Raw genomic sequence first — 22,240 nt, 5'->3', positions numbered from 1 at the left:
GTATATAATATATACAGTTATGTTATATCCAATAACAGGTTTTACCTGGGACTGTGCCCGTATGACTGCGGTATCACCGATTGCCTGCAGGGGCGCTGTAGTGTTCCTGACACAAAGGCCGCTACGCCACGTTCTCATGAACGGTGCGTAATGATATTGAATCCAATTGTGATTCGAAAAGAATTGAATGAGCGAATCACCGACACTAACTCCTCTCAATATAAATCGGCACGGAAGAAGTGAGCGCCGGAACTACGCGGTCCCGTCGCGCTCCTTCTTCCGTACCGCAGTGCCCTCTCTGACGGTTTTGCGAAGTTGCGGTCGCCGGTGCCCCAGCCCCGTCGCGCCCGCAACTTCAGTAAACCGTGAATGTAACGGATATGCTCCTCCCGCAGGCACGATAATTACCAAAGTATAGTTTAAATACACTCTCAGTACACACACACGTTTTCATATGTAATAAGAAAAAAGGGTACTTAACTCGCTGCCGAGCAGCAAAGAAAGAGGACAAGGGTTTTGAGAGGACTGTTATTTTTTTATTGGTTGTTGGGAACACGTGGTCAGTTTAAGGACCTATAGGGATGGACTACAAAATCCGAAAAACCTCATGGTTATTGTAGTTTTTTCTTGGCTTTTGCATAGCTCTCAATTCACCCGCTTTTGGCGGGTGTCACCCGCCTTGCAAAGGGCTGACTCACCCGCCAAGCCTCCTGCACGCCCATTCACTCCAATGGGCGTCTCACCCGCCAAAAACAAAATCGGGTGATTTCACCCGCCTTTGCGAGACAAATGGTTGAGAGCTATGGCTTTTGTATGCTATTGTACATGTTGTTTTCTTTGCTGCTGACAGTAAAGATGAAGAGTTAAGCATAATCGTGCCTCCGGTCTTGACATAGAATTGGACTAAAACAGCACCAAACTCTGTGCAGCAAGATAAAGATAAGTCAGTGTGGCTATCTTGAATGACTAGGGGAATCACAATTTTATGGGTACAGAAAAGTTAAATCGTGCTATATTTATTATTATTGTTGAATGCCAATAGGGGCAGTACATTCGCCGATTATAGCGACAACGCACTTCGGCAGTAACCATAGCTCTGCAAACATCGTCCCAATTTCGTAGCAAAACCTTTGTCTTCTGCAGACGCCATTTTCAACAAATAGAAAATGTGTGCTGTTTTTTCGACACCAAAATGGCTGAATCATGCGCGCGATGGTACTGCGGGCGCGCGTGCGTTTCCAACAAACACAGGGGCGAGCATATGAACGGAGGAAGTCGTGCCAGCAGCCATGTTAAAGTCAGGCAATGCTTTTTTTTCTTTATAAACATGCGAGTCTTGCAATACCCAACGAATTGCCCGACATTCTGCCAACTTTACGAAATTTGACAACCAGAATAATGGCGTTTCTCTGTACGTGCACTTCACACTTGGTAGCTGAACGTTATGTAAAGACCACATGTGTGTTTCCACGAATGGAGACAAAAAATGGTGGCGACGTAAAACAAAGAGTCGCTACCTCGATGGGGGAGGCGGAAAGATACTACACGAGAAGGACTAAAGTGCAGGCAGCACAGGAATCGGAAAGGCAACGCCATCTTAAACAGTGTGGCATTTAAAGCACATTTAGGAATCGGATTGGTTTGGCATACATTAATTAACAATTTGAAGGGTAGAGTTTTCACAATCACAATCTTCTCTCATGCACTGTACTTGGCAAGAACAAATTTCACTTTATCTTTAAAGACTATCCCACCAGCATTGTGTGTTTAATATTTTTTATTCATTTTAAATAAGAACACAATGATGTACAACAAATCGGTGAACTGAGAAATAACATCAAATATGCAAATAACATAAGTGCAACAGCGATGACGTATGAAATGTTCGCCTTTTTTCTATGTTCATGGAGGGCGTGTTAGTGATTTCCAGAGCCCGCCTTTTCCGGTGCGAGCCCATTGGCGCCACGCTCCATCCTTCATAAGGCCGTGCGCGCGCCCTCCTCATTTATCACGTGTGCGGCGACTACGACTCTGCCTCTTCTTCTTCCTCCTCCTTGGTGAACGGTCTAACATCGAAGAGTCTCGCAGCATAAGTAGCAGCAATGGACGTAAGTGGTTGTTTTACACCGTTTTCTCTGAGTTGGACTGGAAAGCTTAGACAAGTATTTAATTATTGTGTGTTTTTTCCTTTTATATGTACATTTTGGGGGAAAGTTTCTGGCGTTGTGTAGTCTTCATGGTGGTAGAACGGCTTGGCTTACTATAACAAAACTAGGCGTTTTGTTTCGGTTTCAAGCTTAATTTTCTTTTAATCGCCGGTGCCTTCCTTGGTAGAAGAACACTTTCTCGAGCCACGACGATGGCACGATATTCTTAATCATTCGACAGTATCGCTATATTACGCACTTATTCGCCGCGAAATGCCTTTGATAGAATGCTATGAAACAATATCGCTAGTAATGGCGCTCAAGCCGCGAAATGGCGGCACAGTAGGAAAAAGAGCGGCATCGTGGAGTGGGAGGAGGGACTCTGCGCGCTTCCGCCCTGTCCTCCATTTTGTGAACAGGCTTTTGAATCTAGTCTTCCGTTGTTTAATTACATAATTTAAGTGCTTTCGAGTTAGTACGACACGAATAACCACCATTTTTGTTGGTCCCGCGCACTCCTGCGATCCTCCGTGTCTTAAAACGTTTTTTTTTATTTTTTTTTATATATAGGGCCGAGATCCCAAGGAGCCGGAACAGTTGAGGAAGCTCTTCATCGGAGGCTTGAGCTTTGAAACAACAGACGAAAGCTTAAAGGAACACTTCGAGCAATGGGGCACATTAACGGACTGTGTGGTAAGTTTCGAGGGTTTCGATTGTAGCTATTTAGTTTAAAATTTAAAGATGATAAAAAGGCCATATCAAATGCAAGTGCCGGGTGTAGTAGCCCCGCCTGTTGTCGCAGCTAGAGGGAGCTGTTGGCATAGTATATAGAGCTCCTAACTGTGTAAATGAGAACAGCCCACACTTTCCTGTTATGCCATGTGGGCTTTGTCTCCACTATAACCTATGTTTCACGTTTAGGTTATGAGGGACCCACAAACAAAGCGATCCAGGGGTTTTGGATTCGTGACGTACTCCTGCGTGGAAGAGGTGGATGCGTCAATGGCTGCAAGGCCGCACAAGGTTGATGGACGTATTGTAGAACCAAAACGTGCTGTGTCGCGAGAAGTAAGTCTTTGTTTTTCGCCCCGTTCCATGCCATACTTCCTACCCATCGACCACGTGGTTTCGAATGTTTTCTTCATGACTCGGTAGGGTAACCACAAACTGTTCATATTGCAGGACTCTGCAAGACCTGGGGCACATTTAACCGTAAAGAAAATATTCGTCGGCGGTATTAAAGAAGACACAGAAGAATTTCACTTAAGAGACTATTTTGAAGAGTATGGAAAAATTGAAACCATTGAAGTTATGGAAGACCGTCAGAGCGGGAAGAAAAGGGGATTCGCATTCGTTACATTCGATGATCATGATACAGTGGACAAAATTGTTGGTATGTCTGGTCCTTTTTTTTTTTTTTTTTTTTGCTACAATGCATGTTATGCCCATTTATGTAGTTGATACGTTTTGGAAAGATGTGTACATAATCTGGGGCGCTTACGTTTGGGGCATCGGGTGTGATTTGGCAATTATGGTATTTTTTTTTAAAGTAAATCACGTTTGCCTTGTGGAAGCCTTCTTAGCTAACGATATGTAACCCCTCCTGCAGTCCAGAAATACCATACGATCAACGGGCATAACTGCGAAGTGAAAAAGGCCCTATCAAAGCAAGAGATGCAGACCGCAGGAGCACCGAGGGGAGGTAAGTTTCTGGCCGACTTGTATTGAAACATTATGTCCGGAAACGCGCCGTGGTCAAATCTAATAAACCTAAACCACCGTTTACTCTCAAAGGTCGTGGTGGTGGCGCAAGCAGTTTTGGCGGTGGTCGAGAAGCTAGCTTTGGCAATGGCGGGGGCAACTTCGGCGGCCGAGGTGGTGGAAACTTTAGCAGCCGAGGTAATTATATAGTAGCATGGGGGGTAACGGGTTTAGCGCACATGGGCATGGATTTATGTCATTGTTCCTAGTAGCAAATCTGTTGCTCTTATTGGATTGCTGTTGGTCCGTCTGCCATTGAAGTGAATTAGAGTGATATATATTTTATTTTTTTAAAGGGCCGGGTGGTTTCGGAGGCGGTGGTGGAGGCGGCGGTGGAAACCGTGGCTATGGCGGTGGAGATGGAGGGTACAACGGCTATGGTGGAGATGGTAAGTTTTTGGTCATTTATATCCAAAGACATGGTTGACAACCTGCGGCATGGGTCCCAGGAGATATGGGGTTAAATGAAACCAATACGAACCCGAGGGTATGACAAGCTGGCGTAAGTCAAGTTGAAGTTTATGTTGTACAAACCACGTTTATCGAAGGCCAAACTGAATGTGGTGCCCCTTGATGCCACGGCCAGGAATCGGTGGTGTGCCCTAGGATGTTTCTAAGGTTGCCGACTCATAGCACATGGTCACCATGTCGGCTTTTTTGTAATGATACCGCAGCATCCTATGTAAAAGACTAACGTGGTGTTTCTTTCAGGTGGAAACTATGGCGGTGGCTCTGGTGGCTACGGTGGCGGAAGAAGCGGGGGATATGGTGGTAGTCCTGGCGGCGGCTATGGAAGCCAAGGCGGTGGAGGGTATGGTGGTGGCAGCGGAGGCTATGATAACTACAACGAAGGAGGAAACTTTGGTGGTAGTGGAGGCGGTGGCGGTAAGTTCGTGTGGTCCTACCGTCAAATGATTTTAATTCTGCTCTCAGGTCTGTCGGTGTTATATAAAAAGTACACCTTGTCTAGTGTCAATTCTAGTAATAACTGAACGTCGGGTGGTGCGGTATCCGCTTGATAACGCTCCCTTTGTCCATCCATACAGGTGGCTATGGCGGCAGTGGTAGCTACAATGACTTTGGGAACTATGGTGGTCAGCAACAGTCTAGTTACGGTCCAATGAAGGGTGGAAGTGGTGGTTTTGGCGGTGGACGAAGTTCTGGCAGTAGTCCCTATGGCGGTGGTGGTGAGTACTAAAACGGCGCTATTGTCGACATTTTTACTTGGTTGAAATGCAAGGGTAACACTTCCGTAACTAAGGTATGAAACATCCTGGGGCATTAGTGATTAGGTGGGGGTGGCAGGGGCTGAAAGACGTTTCTTCGGTGTATGCTTCCAGCTGTCGGGTTTGTTCGGGGGACTGAGTTCACGTATGCGAAACGTTTGTCTTTGGTCATTTCAGGCAGCTATGGAGCTGGAGGAGGAAGTGGCGGAGGAAGTGGTGGCGGGTATGGTGGCCGAAGGTTTTAAGGCTGAAGCTGAAAGGTATGTTTTAGAATCCGTTTGACGAAAAGATCAACCCGTGTGTAACAGTTACACTGAGTAATATTATTTTCTTGTCCTATGTTATTCAACAGGCTACAGTTCTTAGCAGGAGAGCGAGGAGTTGTCAGGAAAGCTGCAGGTTACTTTGAGAGAGACAGTCGTCCATGTGCATTAGGAGGAACTGTAAATCTACCACAGAAGGAGCGATGATCCATAGGCAGAAAAAGTTACTGCAGCTTAAACAGGAGATCGTTCTTGTTCAGGACTCATAGCCACAGTTTGCGAAACAAAGTGCAGCTGTTGATTACAATGTAGTGTTGATTTAGATGTACATTCCTGAGGTCGTTTTTTTATCTGTTGTAGTTTTGTCTCTTATTTTTCATTTCATCAGGTATATTGCCCTGTAAATTGTGCTAGTAATGCCAGGAATAAAGAAATTGAGGACTTTTTAACTTTTACATATCGCAGTTCAGTTTTTCCACATCGGGTCCGAAGGGTGTAAATATTGGATGGTGTGATCTGCTGTACGGCTAAATGCAATGTTTGGCTCATTAATTTCCTACTTGGTAGGATGGACTACAAGCTCATGTGCAACATAGCACTGGGCATTGAGCGTATAAATACTATCCTGGGGGAAATGCTCCAAATTCAGACATAATGTATCCGATTAAAATAAGCCCGAACGGGTTTTGGACTAAAAACTGGGTGCAGACTGCTCTTATTTTTAATGTGGTTTTGTGCACCTTGCAGAAGTTTGATTGTATATGGTCCCGGCAATGGCAATGAATCCACTGACCCTTATTGTTATGAGTGTTCCACTCATTCCTGCGGGGGGTACCGCTATGTAATTGCTCATTTCAATGGTTGCTGTGATGTAGATAGTAAGTACCAAATGGGGTTAGACGGGGCAATCCTGCCCACGCATGGAGGCTGCTTGGTGAACACTTGGCACGCGGTGCGGGGACACGAGTTCTTTCTAGTAATTTGAGCAAGTGGGGCAGTGGCAGCGGCGCCAGTTTGCAAGTATGTGTCCTGCGCTTGCCCCGGGGTCCTGCCGTTATGTAGGAGCTTCTGCGGGACAAAACATTTTGGCCCTGCTCTTCAACTTCACCTTAATGTATGGAGTTGAAAATTAGCACCTCGCGGACATGGGTCTACTCTTAGTACGGGTCACAGCGTTATATCTGACCCACTTATTCTGTTGCTCGGATGTGCAGGGGTTCTACCAAATGTGACCCTAGGATGGGCCACCTTAAAGCGCCCCTTTTATGCTGCAGGGGCCGAGTTACTCGCCAGACTGCAGTTAACTTGGAAGTAGCTGATCGTCCAGCTGTGCGTGCAAGCATGATGCACATCTAGGAGTGGGTCTAGCTTGTGTTTTCTTCGGCTAAGGACACGGCCAAAACGTCTTGGCGTACCTACACTTAGAAAACCGCAGCGAATTGGTGAGTCATGCCAAGTTTACGTGGGGTTGTTGGGTCTGCCCGAGTATTTGGTCCTAGATGCAGGTAACAGCCAACTTGGCGCTGCTTTCATCCACAAGTAGTTTGGCTGCAATGTCCCAATTCTAAACGTTTTGGGGACTTAGTGTACATAACGTTATGACCGAGGTGACCATGTCCCATATCGGGCAGCGCGTACATTGGATGCGATATGCGGTTATCAAACCATCGTGTCCCTCGCCCCCCACCCCATTGCAGCATAGCGGCTGTTGTGCTCTTTGCGATGTCACTGCTGATGCCAACTAATTTGCTGCTCATTGGCGTGGTCTGCGCCTCGGCACCCACCATCCTCTTGTGCTCTGCGGCCGGATTACTTTCTTAACGCCCTGTGTCCCTCTTTCAATGACTCCTCGTGCCGCCTCCGTATGTTGGTCTGATTTGGATCTGGTGAATACTTGGCCATGTCATACGGCCCATGGCAGTAACCTTCCAGGTCCCGCAGACAACTTGACCCTTGTTCTCACACTGGTGGTTTCTAGCTGTTGCCATCAGAATGTCACATTAGCACACGTCAGTACTTCTTCACACACTGCCAGTGGTATTCAAACTTGTTTTGCGGAGCCCCTCGAGTAAAATATGGGGAGCAGACCACTGCTCTATTAGTGATTTTACCCTTAATCGTAAAACCAACAACAGACTTGAGGTCTGTCCCATATGCATATTGCAGTCGCGACATTCAGCACCCGCATACAAGTTATGCCATCAAAACAATATCCTCGCGGTCAGATTAATTTTCCTGCTTCCTTGAGTATTGAATGACTGACACCCCCACCGTCTTATTACACACCGGCACAATAGTTGCTCTCTGAACTTTTCACCATCTAATTTTCCGTTTATCCAGTACCCCGATTCTCGAGATTCCTCATTTTCCCAACTAAATGTGCTAATATGCTGGCGCCAATGCGACTCAAACACTGCCTCACTTGTGTAGATCAACAATTCTGTTTTCTAGGTAACTTTGCAGGTCCATTTCCAATAAACCTCACTCCGATGTGAGCCATTTCCGCACACCATGATTTTTATATATAGTAAAGATATGGGTCGTATATTTTAAATATACACGTTTGGGGAGAATGATCGAGCCACCCACCCATAAGAGCAGCGAGTACTCTTGACTTGCTTGAGTAGGGTCAGGCGCCCACGTTTATTAATGTTAATGGGTATTATGCATTAAATGAGGACATAACAATATTTGTTACTGAGTAGCCGCTGGCTACCGGCCAAATCCGGTACCAAATAAGTTAGCAGTGAATTTAGGTTGAATAGCAAGATTGCCGCAGGTCCGAGTTGGGTTAGCTGGTAATCGAGCGGTCCCCCTTTTTATACGCATGATAACAGTGGATGTTTTTCCAAGTCTGCGGAATGGAATTGCTTCTAAAGAAAAGATAGATGTATAATATTCTGGCACATAACCTGAAGGAACCTTTGGCTGATTTACCAAATTGTCTCCCATGCAACTTAGTTCACTGGCAATGTTGGTACATGTCAAAAGCCTCCATGCCAACTTTTGTCAGTGATTGGAGCGAGTTTATCGTCCTTTCGGTGAACCGTACCCCAACAGCAGAGGCTTGGGGACTGACTCACATGAGAACAGCCGTGATACATAGAAGTGTACCCAATAGCAGGATGACCACCTCCTTCCACCAGACTGGCAAAGCTGCTGAATGGCTGTCTGCCATTATTTTCTTGTCTTAAGTACCTAGTGCTCAATAGGGGATTCGGGGGGGGGGGGGGGGGGGTTTGCTCAGCACGTGAAATTCTGAGAATATGATAGTGTGCACTGTGTAGTACATGCCGCAAATTGGCCTAATGGTGATTCTGCAGTTTTTCCAGTGCAATTAAGGGGTGAAGACAAGAATATTTTCAGGCACAGTGCGTACGGGTCGTGCAATTGCACAGGCGGTCACGGAGGTCCAAGTGCACTTGGTCAGTGGAGACTGGAAAGTGCAGTCGCTCTTGAGTTATTTCTCCAGTGGAGTAGTATAGGTGGGGTGTAGCGCCCGGAGGCAAGTGCGAAAGGGGGCGGTTGGGGACTGGTGAGACACTGAGGTACTCCAGGCGGCCAGTCAGCTAGTTATAAGGGAGAGCTAGGTTAGCAGGGAAGACTACATTTCTGGAATTTAATCGGGCTGAGGGTGACGGGGAGGCTACTTAAGAGGGAGGCACCTGCTGAGGATAAGGATCTCCACTTGGAGAACCATCTCACTTAATGTTGGAGGTAGATGATCGGAGGGCTCTTGAGGGACAGTATTTGGGTAGGCAGTGTTGCTGGTAGCTAGGTCCCAGCTGCAGAAGACCATCCTTGCAGCCACAGGGAGCCAGTGAAGGGATTTCACTGTCAGATGCAGTCCCTGGGCTTGAGGCCAAAGTTGCATCTTGCAGTGCTGCTCTGGATGAGTTTATTTATTTATTTATTTGCATTTATAAAGCGCACAGAACTGCCCTGGGGCATCGTGGCGCTGTTACAGCAGACTTAGTCATGAACACAAGCATAGGAATGTGTTTACAGATGTAAACCGAGTTACCGAGTACATTTCACATTGGTAATAAACATTGAGCTTAGAGGTTATGCTATGCTGTGGTTACAATGCAAGCATGAGAGTGCATGTGGAAGACTTTAGCGGAATAGGAGGGTTTTGAGGTTTTTACGGAAGGTATGGTATGATTTTTCGTTCCTTAGTGAGGTAGGTAAGGAGTTCCAGTTTTTAGGTGCGAGGTGTTGGAAGCTGGTTCCTCCCGCCCTGGATCTTTGAAACGTGGGGACATCAATCATGTTGGTGCGGTGAGCTCTGGTGGGTCTGATGGAGGCTTTCGGTGTGATTCTTTCTGCGAGATAGGGTGGGGCATCCAGGGATAGGCATCTATGTGTGATGGTCATGGCTTTGAAAAGTATGCGTTCCTTCACGGGTAGCCAGTGGGCATCTTTCCTTGCTTGCGAGATGTGTTCTCTTTTTGGAATGGACAGTGCTGCCCGGAGCGCATTGTTTTGCGTGATTTGGAGTTTTTTTAGGTTGTGGGCGGAGGTGCCTAGGAACAGGGCATTACAGTAGTCTAGTTTTGTACCTATAGTGGCTCTGGCGATGGACAGGCAGTTTTTGGCGGAGAGGAGGTTGAGGCAGAGGCTGTTGCAATAATCCAGCCTAGGCGGAACCAGAGCTCCGATGACAGTGAGCCGTTGGGGAGTGAGAAAAGGTAGAGTACCTCTGAGGAAGATATAGCTGATAGTTAGTCTGACCACCCCTCCCCCCCCCCTATTGGGCAATGGCTATGGAAACGGCAATCCTGCAGCTCACCTGTGCACTGATGTGGTCAGTGCTCATGCCTCACAGATTTCCAGTTCCATGCTACACTAATTGTATCTTATAACCGGTTCGATGGCTTGCAGCAATGTTTCATGCACAATTTCTCTGGTCCTTAACCTACAATGCATTGGAATGCTGAAACCCCAAACTGATCTCCATTTTAAAAGAGCCACTTGTCAACTCTAGCAGATCCCCTGCTAGGTTTATGCCGGGGTCTGCAACCTGTAGCTCGCCAGATAATTGGAATGAAATACACCCCAGCCTGCTTTGTGGGATCATAGTGCAACACCGAAGAGCCATTTTGCAGACCCCTGGTGTGTGCTCCAGTACTATTTATGTAAGTCAATGTTCTAAACGAAGTGTGTAGATGCATTCAACGATAACGTTGGTGATGGTGTGTATAAATAGCATGCTTAATGTTCATAACCAGTTTAACGAAAGAGTACCATAATGTGCGTGCAACTTTTTTAACAAGTGGATCAAAGGAGACCCAATAGAACAGGATGCCTGCAGCCAATTCAGTGTGGCGAAGTCAGAATAATTTGGAAAGGCAGCAGATACAACTACAAGTTCCTGAGACGGGCGAGCGATATTGTGCTGTAGTGGGCAGCCTTCCCCAAGCTAGTTACCCTACTTGTTACAGCTGAAATATCGAGGAGTCTAGCCGAGTTCTTCATCTTTTGGAGTGATAGCTACTTCAGGTGACTAAGTCTAGCATAAAGGCCTGAAAGGAAGGGCAATGAGCATAGGTAAGGTTTGCCTACATTTTTCCGAATTAAAGTGGGTTTTTGGGATGCATTACTAACAAACTGTTTACTTTCATCTACAGGCTGAATGACGCTAACGTGCCTAAGAGTGATCGTCTTTACTGTCTTCTTGGGGATTTTGCATAGGTAAGGCTTGTTAGTCTGACATACTAATTAGATTTCACGTGTTTGATGAGCCATTCATTTTATTATACTAGACAGTTATACTTGTGCATGCAACTGTATTGTCTTGATCCCTCTTCGTTGTCATATGGTGTGGGCCAAGGATTGGACAAAAAGGCCATTGCAGCAATCCCTTTACCCATGCGCACGTTTATCATTTCCTACTAAGGTAAATGGGACGAGAAGGTGGTTGCGCTAATGGGAGGCAGCCCTTCATGCTCACGTGTCTTGTCCTTCACGGATTTCCTGTTAAATAGCAGGCCTACACTTTACCTTTCACCTCCTAGCCTTCCCTAAACCACGCAGTTGCTGAGATTGGTGACTACCCCCCCCCCCTCCCCCCCCATAACTTGCGTTTGTGGGACACCCACTGACCTGCACGTCGTATTGGTAGTTGACCGCTCTCACTAAGTGATCTGTCCGACCCTTACAGCTGCTTGTAACTTACTCCCTAGCACTTCCTCAGTGGAACTCTAGACCTTACCCCTCTTCCCATGTTCTGCTGAATTCTCAAAAGGCCTAGATAGGACCCAAATACTTTCTTTGCATTTTGTTCTCGCGTTCCTCCCAGCTGCCCTGTGGGTGCTCAAACACAATTTACGATGAAGCACTTTACCAATGCACAAATACAAAATAAAATGGGAACTGGAAACAAGTTTACTATCTCCCCATCACACATTCCCCACCCTTCGTGCCTTGTGCTGCCTCCACTTTTTATATACAGGAGGAAACATGCACTTATATACAATAGAGATCAGATTTGTTGAGGCAGTTGGCTTCTTACAATGGGGTCAGTTTGAACATTCTAACCAGGTTGTGGGGGGAAGTTGCCAGGGAGTAAAGCGGACATGCGTTTTTTTTCTTGTGATAGGCCTACTGTGATCGGGTTGTGATCATGATAAAGTGCTAGATTGGAGGCATGTTGGAGGTGGAGGTGGGGGAGGGGGTGTTAGCTAGCAGGCAGATGAGGTGTAGGTTAAGGGGATAACTGAGCACGTAGTCCTCCATGTGGACTGTTTCTCAAATGTCTGGGGTAAAAGAATCCCATGTAAGTGGAGCAAGAAGAGAGCAAAGTAATTATGACGGGCGGGCGGCTTGTAGCTTTGGGACGGATGCAGTGGTGCCTTAACCATGGATCGTTTTGTGTATTGAGACCTCCAGCCTGGTGACAGTATGAGGGAGTAGGTGTTAAGTGATAGTTCAGAGTCCTGCTAGCACAGTTAATCTGGTTGAGGGCTGCTTAGTTTGGAGACTAATGGGCGTTCTGGTGCAGTAGTGGACTTCAAAAAGGGTGGTTAAGAGGTTCGTGGTGTTGGAAGGAGGTGCTTAATTATCTGTAGGGGGTTGAGGTGAGCTGCTGTTCAGTTTTGGAGGTGTGAGAAGGGTCATAGGTGATGCTGAGGAAAGAGTAGGGGGGGAGTGCTGATGGGACTGGATATACAGGCACGCAAGCTTTTGTCAGGAAATGGCACCTGTTTTGGTAGCTTAACAGCATGGACATTTGGATAGAGCTCATGAGAAGACGAGAAAATGGGCGCATTGTGGGGGAGCTCGAGCTGCTGTTCCTGCTGGGCAGAATGTTCCTTTCGTGCTCACCTCTGTGCTGTATTTCAATCCCTGGATGAGATCATGGGATTCATATCTAAACGGGACTGGAAAGCGTTTTGCAGTTGTATGTTCTTAACGTCTTACAACTTGCTTCAACATATGAGACTAGACTCCCTGGGATAAGGCAACTCCTCCCAGTAAGCACGTTATAATGTTGCACGCAACGTGGGTCTGCTTGAGGAGTGCTGCTAGCTGACTGCGCTCTTGTGACCTTACTGTCGCATCCCTTGTGTGATGCTGGTAACAATCTTTTGTTGCGACCGCTGTGATTTCAATGGAACCCCTCAATGTTTCTAGTGCCATCACTCAATGATTGACCTGCTTCATTGCTATGGCTGTTTATACATTGAGAATCCGCAATGCTTCACATTGACCCATCACTGAAAATCAACAAGTAGCTGCCCCAACAGGCTCTCTGCAAGAGATGCTCCAGACCTCTGGAAAACTGAACATATGGTTAAAAAGGAAAACGTTCTAAATCATTGAATGTGACACTTGCCTGACAACCTGCAGATGAAAGTTTGATTCCCAATGGTAACTAATTGAAATCTTCTACACTAGATGCCAATTTACCTAACTGACACTGAACTTCGCACTAACCTTGATCCAACACCCCTTTTGTCCTCACCTTACTTTATCTCTTCTGCCTTTACAGTCGGCCGTGCCATCCTGCACAACCGTCTCCATGATAACCTGAGTACCATCAGGCCCTGGCTTGGCTGATTTCTTTCCTCCCAGGTCCAACTTGGGTCCTTCCCCTCTACCTGTGGTGTTCCTCACAGGTCTAACCTCTCCCTGGCTGTTCAACCAATATCTGGCACTTCTTGCCCACTCACTGCATTGCCACACTCTGATTCAACTTTCAGTACTGTGCAGATGACACTGCTCATTTTCAGGCTTCCTTCAGCCACCTCTTCACATTTCTGACTTAGCTATCCAGGTGTGGTGTGCCACCAATGATCTTTCCCTTAATGCAAGTAAGACTGAGATACTCCTCATTGGGGCACCTGCTCTCTCCTTTCCTGTCACTCTGGCAGGCCTAGGAAGTCTCACTACCAGCTGCACCTCAAGTATTCGTTTCCTTTGCTCTCACCACTCCCCTGCCCCATAAGCTGTCTAGAGAGTTATGGTTCTCTCTCTAGGCTGGACTAATGCAACAGCCACTTTCTAAATCTTCCTGCTGCCTCTACTCTGCCCCCATCCTCAAACAGGACTGACACTCAAGCCCAGGGATCGTATGTCTCGGGACTGAAATGTCTGCACTGGCTCTCAGTGGCTGCAAGGGTTAAGTTTGAAACCCTCTGCTGCATTGTCCACGAGGCCTTCTGGGACCTCACTGCCTTCTACTCTCTTCCTATACAGTCCCTACCAGCACCTGATGTCTGCACTTTATTTATTATCCTATGTATTGCACTGCCCCCCCTGCACTTGCGCTATCTCAATGTCACCGGCCTAGTAAGATCGTTGTCTTTCCCTGTACCCCCCCCCCCCCCCCCCCTTGGAACACTTGTGTACAGACTTAATATACTCACAAGTTCTTAAGAATGGAGCACAAGTGAACTGCTACACCTGCCAAACAAGGCTGGATCTTGGAATGGTGCAAGTGGTAAACCTGTTCTAAAAAGCAAAGTCATAACATTGGGAAATGCAACATGAACCATCATCTACTCGCATGTTAAAACTCCTGGCCAATGAAGTTGTTTGGATTGCTGCTGAATTAAAGAAAATGTTAAAACACCCTGAAACCAATCTACGGAGTATTTTGATAGAAAAATAGACATCACCCACCTGCAAATCCAGGTTCCCAGAGAAATCCACCGAGTGAGTATAGTAGAAACGGATTCCGGTGGAGAATAGAGCCCATCTGACATGGAGCCCGGTTGCCTACTCGAGTCTCAAGAACCAATATAAAGTCTTTCTGTAAACAGAAATTCCAACCCACTAGCAATGAAAAAAGCCAAAATCAAACTGCTAGGAAATAGAACATCTTTGAGTAAAGCAAAAAATGTCATAGATGCCCTAACAATGCCACCTAAAATGTGATCACAATTGCAAAACCAATTCCAAATTTACAACACTAAAGACCAAGAGAAATTCCATCTGTATTTCAAACACCCGTCCCTGCACCTATAGCAGGAAATGACCATTTAACGGTAGAAAATTAGGATCTTATGAATTATTCAACCTACTCAATTTCTACGTTTCCAGCAAGATCCCTTAGACCCGCCATATGGAACACCTACATTTTCTACCCATTGACAAAGTGGCTTGTGAGAAAATGATATCTTCACCACTCTGCAACAAGAGACCAAATGATTCTATGAAATAGAAAACCATAGAGAAAAAGGACAACGGCTAATTGCCCCATGACGAGTTTAGGTACGCAGTTGAGAGACCAGGATAGGTCACCAAATTGTAATAGAAATACAAAGTGTTTTTACTGAAGCCAGCGTCCTAAAGTAATAGACAACCAACAGTTGTTACCTTTATGATATAATTATATTCCAGGAGATCTGGATAACAAATGTACCCCTTTGGCCAAATGTATTCTCTGGTAACTATCCCTGTCATAAATCGCGCAAAAGACAGACCGAGAGCTGGTATGTTAATTGGCACGAAAATAGATTTGATTGCGACCCTTGCTTGGGCATCTCCACGCCCTTGTATCCAACTTTGATATTCTTGACTTCATTGCAATCTGAAATGTCCCACGTTGCCATTATAAACCTTTACTGGCACCCTGCATTGCTCAAGGATGAATTCTTTGATTTTGTAAAGCAAATGCTCTCTAATTGCTAACGAAACCAAACTGTACAAAATATTAATTGGGAGATATGAACACACTATGTATTGCCAACTTGAAGAGATTAGTGTACAGCAATCATAGACTATGCTTTTGTATCCTGACAAAGTGATAAACGATGGTTGAACATTTTAAAATTGTGCCTACATGCCATAGCGAACGTTCTAGAAATGAAATGGGCTCTGGCTGCCCCAGTTAATATGCAATACTACACTCCACAGTGCCAGTTGACTGGTTCAAAATTGCTTCTTTTTAGGCTATCATTTCTTATATCTATGGGAAATATACAAACTAATATGACCTTTTGCATGCCCAATTTGAAACCACATGATATTAATACAAAAACGGAGCCTGTCAAATGTGATCTTAAACGGCCCACCCGGAAGCATGAGGCAATATTCTTTATGTAATATTTCAGGATGTTAAAAACGCAGGACGTATCCTGGCCACCTGGATAAATTCAATACTGATGGACATTATTTAAGAAGGGCAATCCAGGTACAACATCAAACTTCTGCCCGATCGCACTACTTGGCATCCCATGGAAAATCTTTGCAAGATTAAAAGATCTAAACAATTGGCTTGGAGACATTTATGGACCCGCATCAATCGGGCTTTGTTGCTGGACTAGGTACTGCAATCATTTTAACGCCAGCCATGAAAAAAAATCAAGTATGGTGTTCTAAGCAACCCATATAACTAGCCTTTATTGATTTACAACTGTTTGATTCTATATCCAGGGTACACCTTTGGAAAATATTAGACGCAGGCTACCCCAATATCTCAGACTTTAACTATGAACACAACCGTCCAAGTGAAACTAACCCAAGAAGGCTTGCTATCTAAACCTATCCCTATATTTAGGGGACTGAATCAAGGTTGTATCTTGGCTGCAATGCCTTCAATATTAGACTTGTATAAACATCTGCAAATTGTATGAGCATCTGCCCACTTTCTGTTTTTTAATTTCATACCTACTGTATGCTGACAACCTAGTCATGTGATCAAACAGTGATGGGGCTGCAAAGACAACTATGTGGCCTAATAAAATTTGCCTCGGCATGCTTGCTATAAATATAAGCAAATCAAAGATATTGAGATTGATTCCAAACCCAACCTCAAGGACCTCCTCGTCATTCAATTGGAAAATGGGAAAACAAAGAATCCATGAATATACATCTCTGTATAAATATGAATGGCAAATCAGACCAGCAATGAAACCCAATGTGTTCGCAGGCAAAACTGGTACACAAATATGGAAAATGTTCTTATCGGCTGACAATAACCTGGGGCTCATACTACCTCATCCGGACTGGGACTATTTGAAGGGGAGTCTTGTGGAAGATTCCCTATGCAAATAGTCTGATACGAGTTAGGATTGATCTCAATGACGGCTATCTTATCATGGAACGCTATGCTATACAATAAATGCATCAACATGGAAAGATTCTGTTATTCTGACAGATCTGTCAGAAACCTCACTGACTCCTTTTGGCCTCCTGGAAGCAATATGGTATGGCAAGTATGACCAGATGCTAATTGATAATCCAAAAACGCTGGCTTGCTGATTGGAATGAAACATGGAAGGAATGTAATTTGTCCTTCGCCAGGACATTTTATTTTTTAAAAAACGCATCCCAAAATATCTGTTCAAGTTCTGTGCAAATGTATCAGATGCAACTTATGTACCTTTGGTTTGACCTATGGCTAACGCGTCCTTTATTGGCTGTAAGATTACATGATAAAACCAAAGGCACTTGTCGATTTTTGCAAATTGAAAAACCACACAAACGCGAGAACACCTTCTGGTAGACTGCACACACTTGAAAATGTCCAAGTTCTTTGTAGAATATCTTTTGTTGACTTCACCAAATGTGGATAATGGCATCTTTAAACTTAACCACAATGAGGTTCTTGAGAGAGCTATGCATGAGCCACCATAGAGATGATTCTGCAAATGTACTGACATTTATTCTATGATATTAATTTGTTTGTGCTTATAATATGATTTTTAAGGATGCGAGTTTTAAATTTTGTAAAGTTGCATGATCAACTAAACAGTTTTTGGTGTCATCGTTCGTACAACAGCCCAAAGGAGATTCGTGCCCCCAAAGCTGAGGTGTAGTTTAGAGGAGCAGACCCAAGATAGAGACTCGTGGAATATGAACAGAGTAGTGAGTCAAGAAGTGGTGCTCCAGGATACAGTTGGTGAGGTAGGATTCAATCCAGGCAAGGGCTTGATAATTCATCCCAAAATGGAATAGTGTTGAGAGCAGTGATTGGCCATGTCGAAGACAGACGAATTAAGGAGAATTGGGATAGATGATGGGTTGGAATACTTGGCGGCGATGCAGGTGAACACATTCATGAGAGCAGTGCCTGTGGAGTGATGGGCGGGAAACCTGATGTAAGCTGTCTTGAAGGTTGTGCATGTCTACGAAATTGGTATGACGGTTGAACGCAACCCTTTTGAGCGCTTTAAAATGGTGCGCAAGGAGAGGCATGGGGCAAGTTAGCTGGTAGGTTAGGATCAGCCCAGTGCTGCTTTATTTTTGGAGAGGGTTGGCCGTGGCTGTTTGAAAACTGAGAAAGCAAAAAGTCCAAGGAAGGGTTGAAGTACCGTGAGGCCACTAAATGGGCAATGGGCCTTACTAGATGAGGAGCAGGAGAGTGATGTGGCACTGTCATGATTAGTGACTAAAGTGGGAGATGGAGGCATGGGATGATGGTAAAGTAGGCAGAGTGTAAAAAATGTGGATGTGTGAAGGTCTGTCTCTAATTCATGAAACTTTTGCAACAAGGCTATTGATACCACGCCATGGAAACTCGATTAAGGTCCTTCCTGCCCATGCTGTTTACAGGCTTCTGTGTCCTCTGGGGCACCGATTGAAAAACCTATTTACTTGGCTTGCATCGTTTTGTATTATGGTAAAAGAGTGGCAGTGTGGAAACAAAACTATAAACTGCTTTTTGTATGCCAGATATGTGACTGGATGGATGTACCGTTCGGGTTGGGAGTACACTTTGAATCCCTAATTACATTGTGTAATGACCATTCTACTTTGTACATCCGTTCTGTCTCTGAGTGCCCTCGCTATTGTATGCCATCTAGGGCTAATGATAGATGTAGTTCAAATCAATGTGGTGGCATTGTATCACACCTTGGTTGTCCCTACATTTCGTTTCCCTTGTAAATTGTGCATGCCCTTGGTCGGTTTGTACTAAGTTGTCTCTAGACGATTTCTGCCCCATGACCTCCAGGGTCACTAATGGATGTCCTTTCAGGCTCAATGTAAATCTGCCGCTCCCTCAAATCTAGTTATCCAGAGCGCTTCATTTAGGGCTGCATCTGGGCATCGAAATATCTGACAACAGCGAGCATGTTATTTTTTGGAGAGCTGCATCATCCGCAAGTTGATTTATAATCGCAATGAATGGAATTTTTTTCGTGCATTATTCAGTGTCTCTGAACTGGTGAACCTCGAGGAAGGTGGTATTGTGGTGTGGCTTTGTTGGTTGAAATGGCATGTTCTGAAATTTGTTCATGAAGCCCCACTGACTTTCGACGTTTCTTTTTCTCCAGTTTCCCAATGACATAGGAGTGGACCATGCTAATTTGTTCCTGTGTCCCATCTTGTGGCTGACCTGGAGGTATTACAATGAATCTTGTACTGTTATTCTTTTGGGGGGCATGGGGAGGGGGGGGGTCATGACAACTGAAAGAGGGAGGCAGGGTGGATGGTGTCTCTGGATAACACTAAACCATTGCCGACGCTCTGTTATAACTTTCATAAGACGGCGTATCTTTAAAATTAAATTCTAAAGACCCGCCAGTATTCTGAAATGTTGTCTTTAGAATTCACTGCATTGACAACGGTAAACAAAAGCCTGCACCCCCTCTACCTAAAGGGCCTGCAAGCAGGCTGAAGGGATCTGGTGTTTGATTATTGCCACCAGGGCACCGACTCAAAACAAGCATATCGGCATAATGGAAAATAGAATGCCTGCAAGATTTTGAAACTGATTTGTTTGCTTATTCTGATATCATTAATTACTTGCAACATTCAAATTAGTTTTTTCTGTGTTCAAATGACCCCAAGCAATAGCGTACCGGGTGGGAGGACCGACCGGACATTTGCCAGTGGAATGGCACTCTCGTGTGGCACCTCAAAGAGGGTGCCCAACGGGAAAGGAGTACCACTGACGGGACAATGTGTGCCGAGCAATTCCTGCTCGGCATGCTTATTGTCCTGGCAGCAGGACACTTTACCCTGTCTGAATGGTAGAGGTATCCCGCTGCCGATGTCCCAAGGAGCTCCAGGAAGCAGAGTGTCCTCGTGTTTACACTGTGAGCCATTGGGCACTGATGGGAGGGAGGGGAGGGGGTGACTATTAACAGGGACTTTTGTTGTGAAATGTGGAGTGATCAGAAGTGAGATGGGTGCATAATGTTGCATGCTTTATGAAATTACTACTGTAGCTTTAAAACCCAAGGGTTCGGCTCACGTTAATCTGCATGATACTTTTGTGACTTGCTTGCAGGATGGGGAGAATAAAACTAAAGCCATACTCTCTCATTCCTGACGATGTACATGTATATAGCGTACAGTCAACTATGGAAGGCTAGTTTATGTGGTTTGCTTCCAAGGCACTGCTATACATTATTTGAGCAAATGAAATGTAAAGCAAAACCATAAATATCTCTATCTACTAAACCTGGGAAGATGTCCCCATCCCAGTTTCACCATTTAACCGAAGAGTGTGATCCTGGGCAATCCATGAAATCACATTGGGCTGGCAGGGCTACCGCCAGACTCATAATGAGCACCACTGTCATCTGAAGATGCCCTACTCTTGCAATGCTAAATACAATACACCCCTGACCCCAAATATGATGGTTCAAATGTGACCTCTCACTAGGGTCAACCCTTAGCCCAGTCCTCCAGCAAACATGCACGCAGCGGAGCTCAGCGCTGCGATATGTAATGAGGCCATGCAAGCCTGGCTGGGTACCTAAACCAGGCTCGCACTGTCCCAATTACATGATCTATGAATGCGGCAGCCACAATGTAGCCCTCCCACCAACGATGGGGGAGAGGTGGCAACAAGGCATGCCACAAGTCTGGGGGGGGGGGGGGGGGGCATGGTTGCCACCCTATAATTGCACCCATGACCTGGACTTCAGTTTCAGCGAGCACCAAAACCAGCGGATAAGCTTAAATGTAACCCTTCTCATAGACACGCTTTACCCCTAAAGGATACCCCACCTGCAAAACTGCTTCATCCCAAATGTTTGTTATTGTGCCTTTAGAACATGCTTACACAGTTCTGTAGATGGAGGACAGGTGCATATACATACTGTCAGTTGTTGCCTGGCATCATCTAAAAGTGCATAGTTGCTGTCCTTGTAAGGGTAAATGTTTGAATTGGCCCTGCAAAAATGCTCTAACATCACCTGACATTGCAGAGGTATATGTAGTAGGCATCTTATCCCATGGAGTTGAGTAACTAATGCAGAGCTTTACAGTCCGACTGAAATTTGAAATTTGTGTGCGGTGTAGGGCAAGAGCCAGAATATTCTTCGCCTGCTAAATGGGTTCAGTTGGAAGCACTGAACAGCCTGGGTTTACCTGATAAAACTAGTCTTTCGTGCTGGCCTGTGCTTGCTCATCCCCCAAGCCTTTAAGATGCACTGCTTCAGGAGTGTGTATTAGGCTAAGTGTCAAGGACTTGATATTCAGTCAAGCTGAAACTGTTTCAGCCAGCATTCGTCAATTCTAAAACTAATTGCAGTACACCTTCAAGCTTCTGCTGAAGTGGAACCTATTTAAGATGGACTTCCGATCTGAGTCCGTGCCCTGGACTGGGCCGCATGGATGGTGTAGTTGGCATTATGGTGGTTCAAGTAATTTTGATTGTTTTGGGGGGCTGGGGGAGGGGGGAGAACCTTGGACTTCTGGTATATCTGTATATAGCCGATCGTTGGTATTGGTGTCAACTATAGTAAAAGTAAAGAAATGCACGTAATGGTGATAATTAGTATTCCTCTTTGGATGTATTTCAACCCAATTCTGATGTGATTTTGTTTTCTTTTCTACATCTAGGCAATGAAGAAAATGTTGCTACGAAATATATCTTTTCCAGCTGGCACGAATTTGCTTTGTATCGTCGTTTTATTAAATCACATTTGGACAATTAATAAAATATTTTTACTTATGTTGTGGCACTGTGGTTTTGTCGGGCTTATCCACTCCCAACAACCTTTCTTGGTAGCTGGGATGGGCCAATTATAAATGGTCAGAACCTGAGCTCATGTTTGTTTTTCCTTCAGTAAGTGCCACAACCTACCACAGGGCACGGAGTGTGAAGTGGTCCCCTACCAGGCCCCTCATTCCCGAACAATTTTCATGTTCTCTAACGGAAATTGATTAAGCTGGGTGTAATTGAGCTGAGTATCCATCCCCCGTGGCAGGACTTTTCCGGTTTTTACCCACTCATAAAAGGGTAAGAGGTTGGAGGACTAGTCTCTACCCCTCTGGGTCTACAAGATGCCGGTGTGTAAATACCTGCTTGGAAAGCTGAGAAGGTTAGTATGCTTTTCAAACCAGGGTTCGTACCACCTTTTGGTTTTTAGTTCAGCTCTAAAGGTTTTCACCAAGGTGACTGACATGAATCGGCAACCCATGCAAGTAGTTTCATCCA

General features: G+C 45.3%; 1 protein-coding gene and 1 long non-coding RNA gene across 2 annotated transcripts; both read left to right on the top strand.

Annotated features, from left to right (window-relative positions):
* The first annotated feature begins 1,970 nt into the window (after positions 1–1,970).
* On the top strand, positions 1,971–5,852 carry HNRNPA3 (heterogeneous nuclear ribonucleoprotein A3). Its single transcript, XM_069616117.1, has 11 exons — positions 1,971–2,108; positions 2,718–2,840; positions 3,069–3,215; positions 3,330–3,540; positions 3,757–3,849; positions 3,942–4,046; positions 4,205–4,297; positions 4,620–4,793; positions 4,955–5,095; positions 5,312–5,394; positions 5,487–5,852. The coding sequence occupies exons 1-10, from the start codon at positions 2,103–2,105 to the stop codon at positions 5,377–5,379; spliced, it is 1,161 nt and encodes a 386-aa protein (XP_069472218.1). The 5' UTR covers positions 1,971–2,102; the 3' UTR covers positions 5,380–5,394; positions 5,487–5,852.
* A 3,081-nt stretch (positions 5,853–8,933) lies between these two features.
* LOC138488804 (uncharacterized) lies at positions 8,934–21,754 on the top strand. The gene is made up of 3 exons (XR_011274719.1): positions 8,934–11,091; positions 19,122–19,189; positions 21,643–21,754. It is a non-coding gene; the product is annotated as an uncharacterized lncRNA (long non-coding RNA).
* The last annotated feature ends 486 nt before the right edge of the window (positions 21,755–22,240 follow it).

This window comes from Ambystoma mexicanum, chromosome 9 (genome assembly GCF_040938575.1).
Source record: "Ambystoma mexicanum isolate Mex_15411 chromosome 9, UKY_AmexF1_1, whole genome shotgun sequence".
NCBI classification, from domain to species: domain Eukaryota; kingdom Metazoa; phylum Chordata; class Amphibia; order Caudata; family Ambystomatidae; genus Ambystoma; species Ambystoma mexicanum.
This window is presented reverse-complemented; position numbering and strand designations above follow the sequence as displayed.

What these genes read in the sequence shown, in the direction of transcription:
- HNRNPA3 (XM_069616117.1), top strand. An exon ending in GCACATTAACGGACTGTGTG is followed by an intron (nt 2,841 to 3,068) that starts GTAAGTTTCGAG and finishes TTTCACGTTTAG; the next exon opens with GTTATGAGGGACCCACAAAC. An exon ending in CGCAGGAGCACCGAGGGGAG is followed by an intron (nt 3,850 to 3,941) that starts GTAAGTTTCTGG and finishes TTACTCTCAAAG; the next exon opens with GTCGTGGTGGTGGCGCAAGC.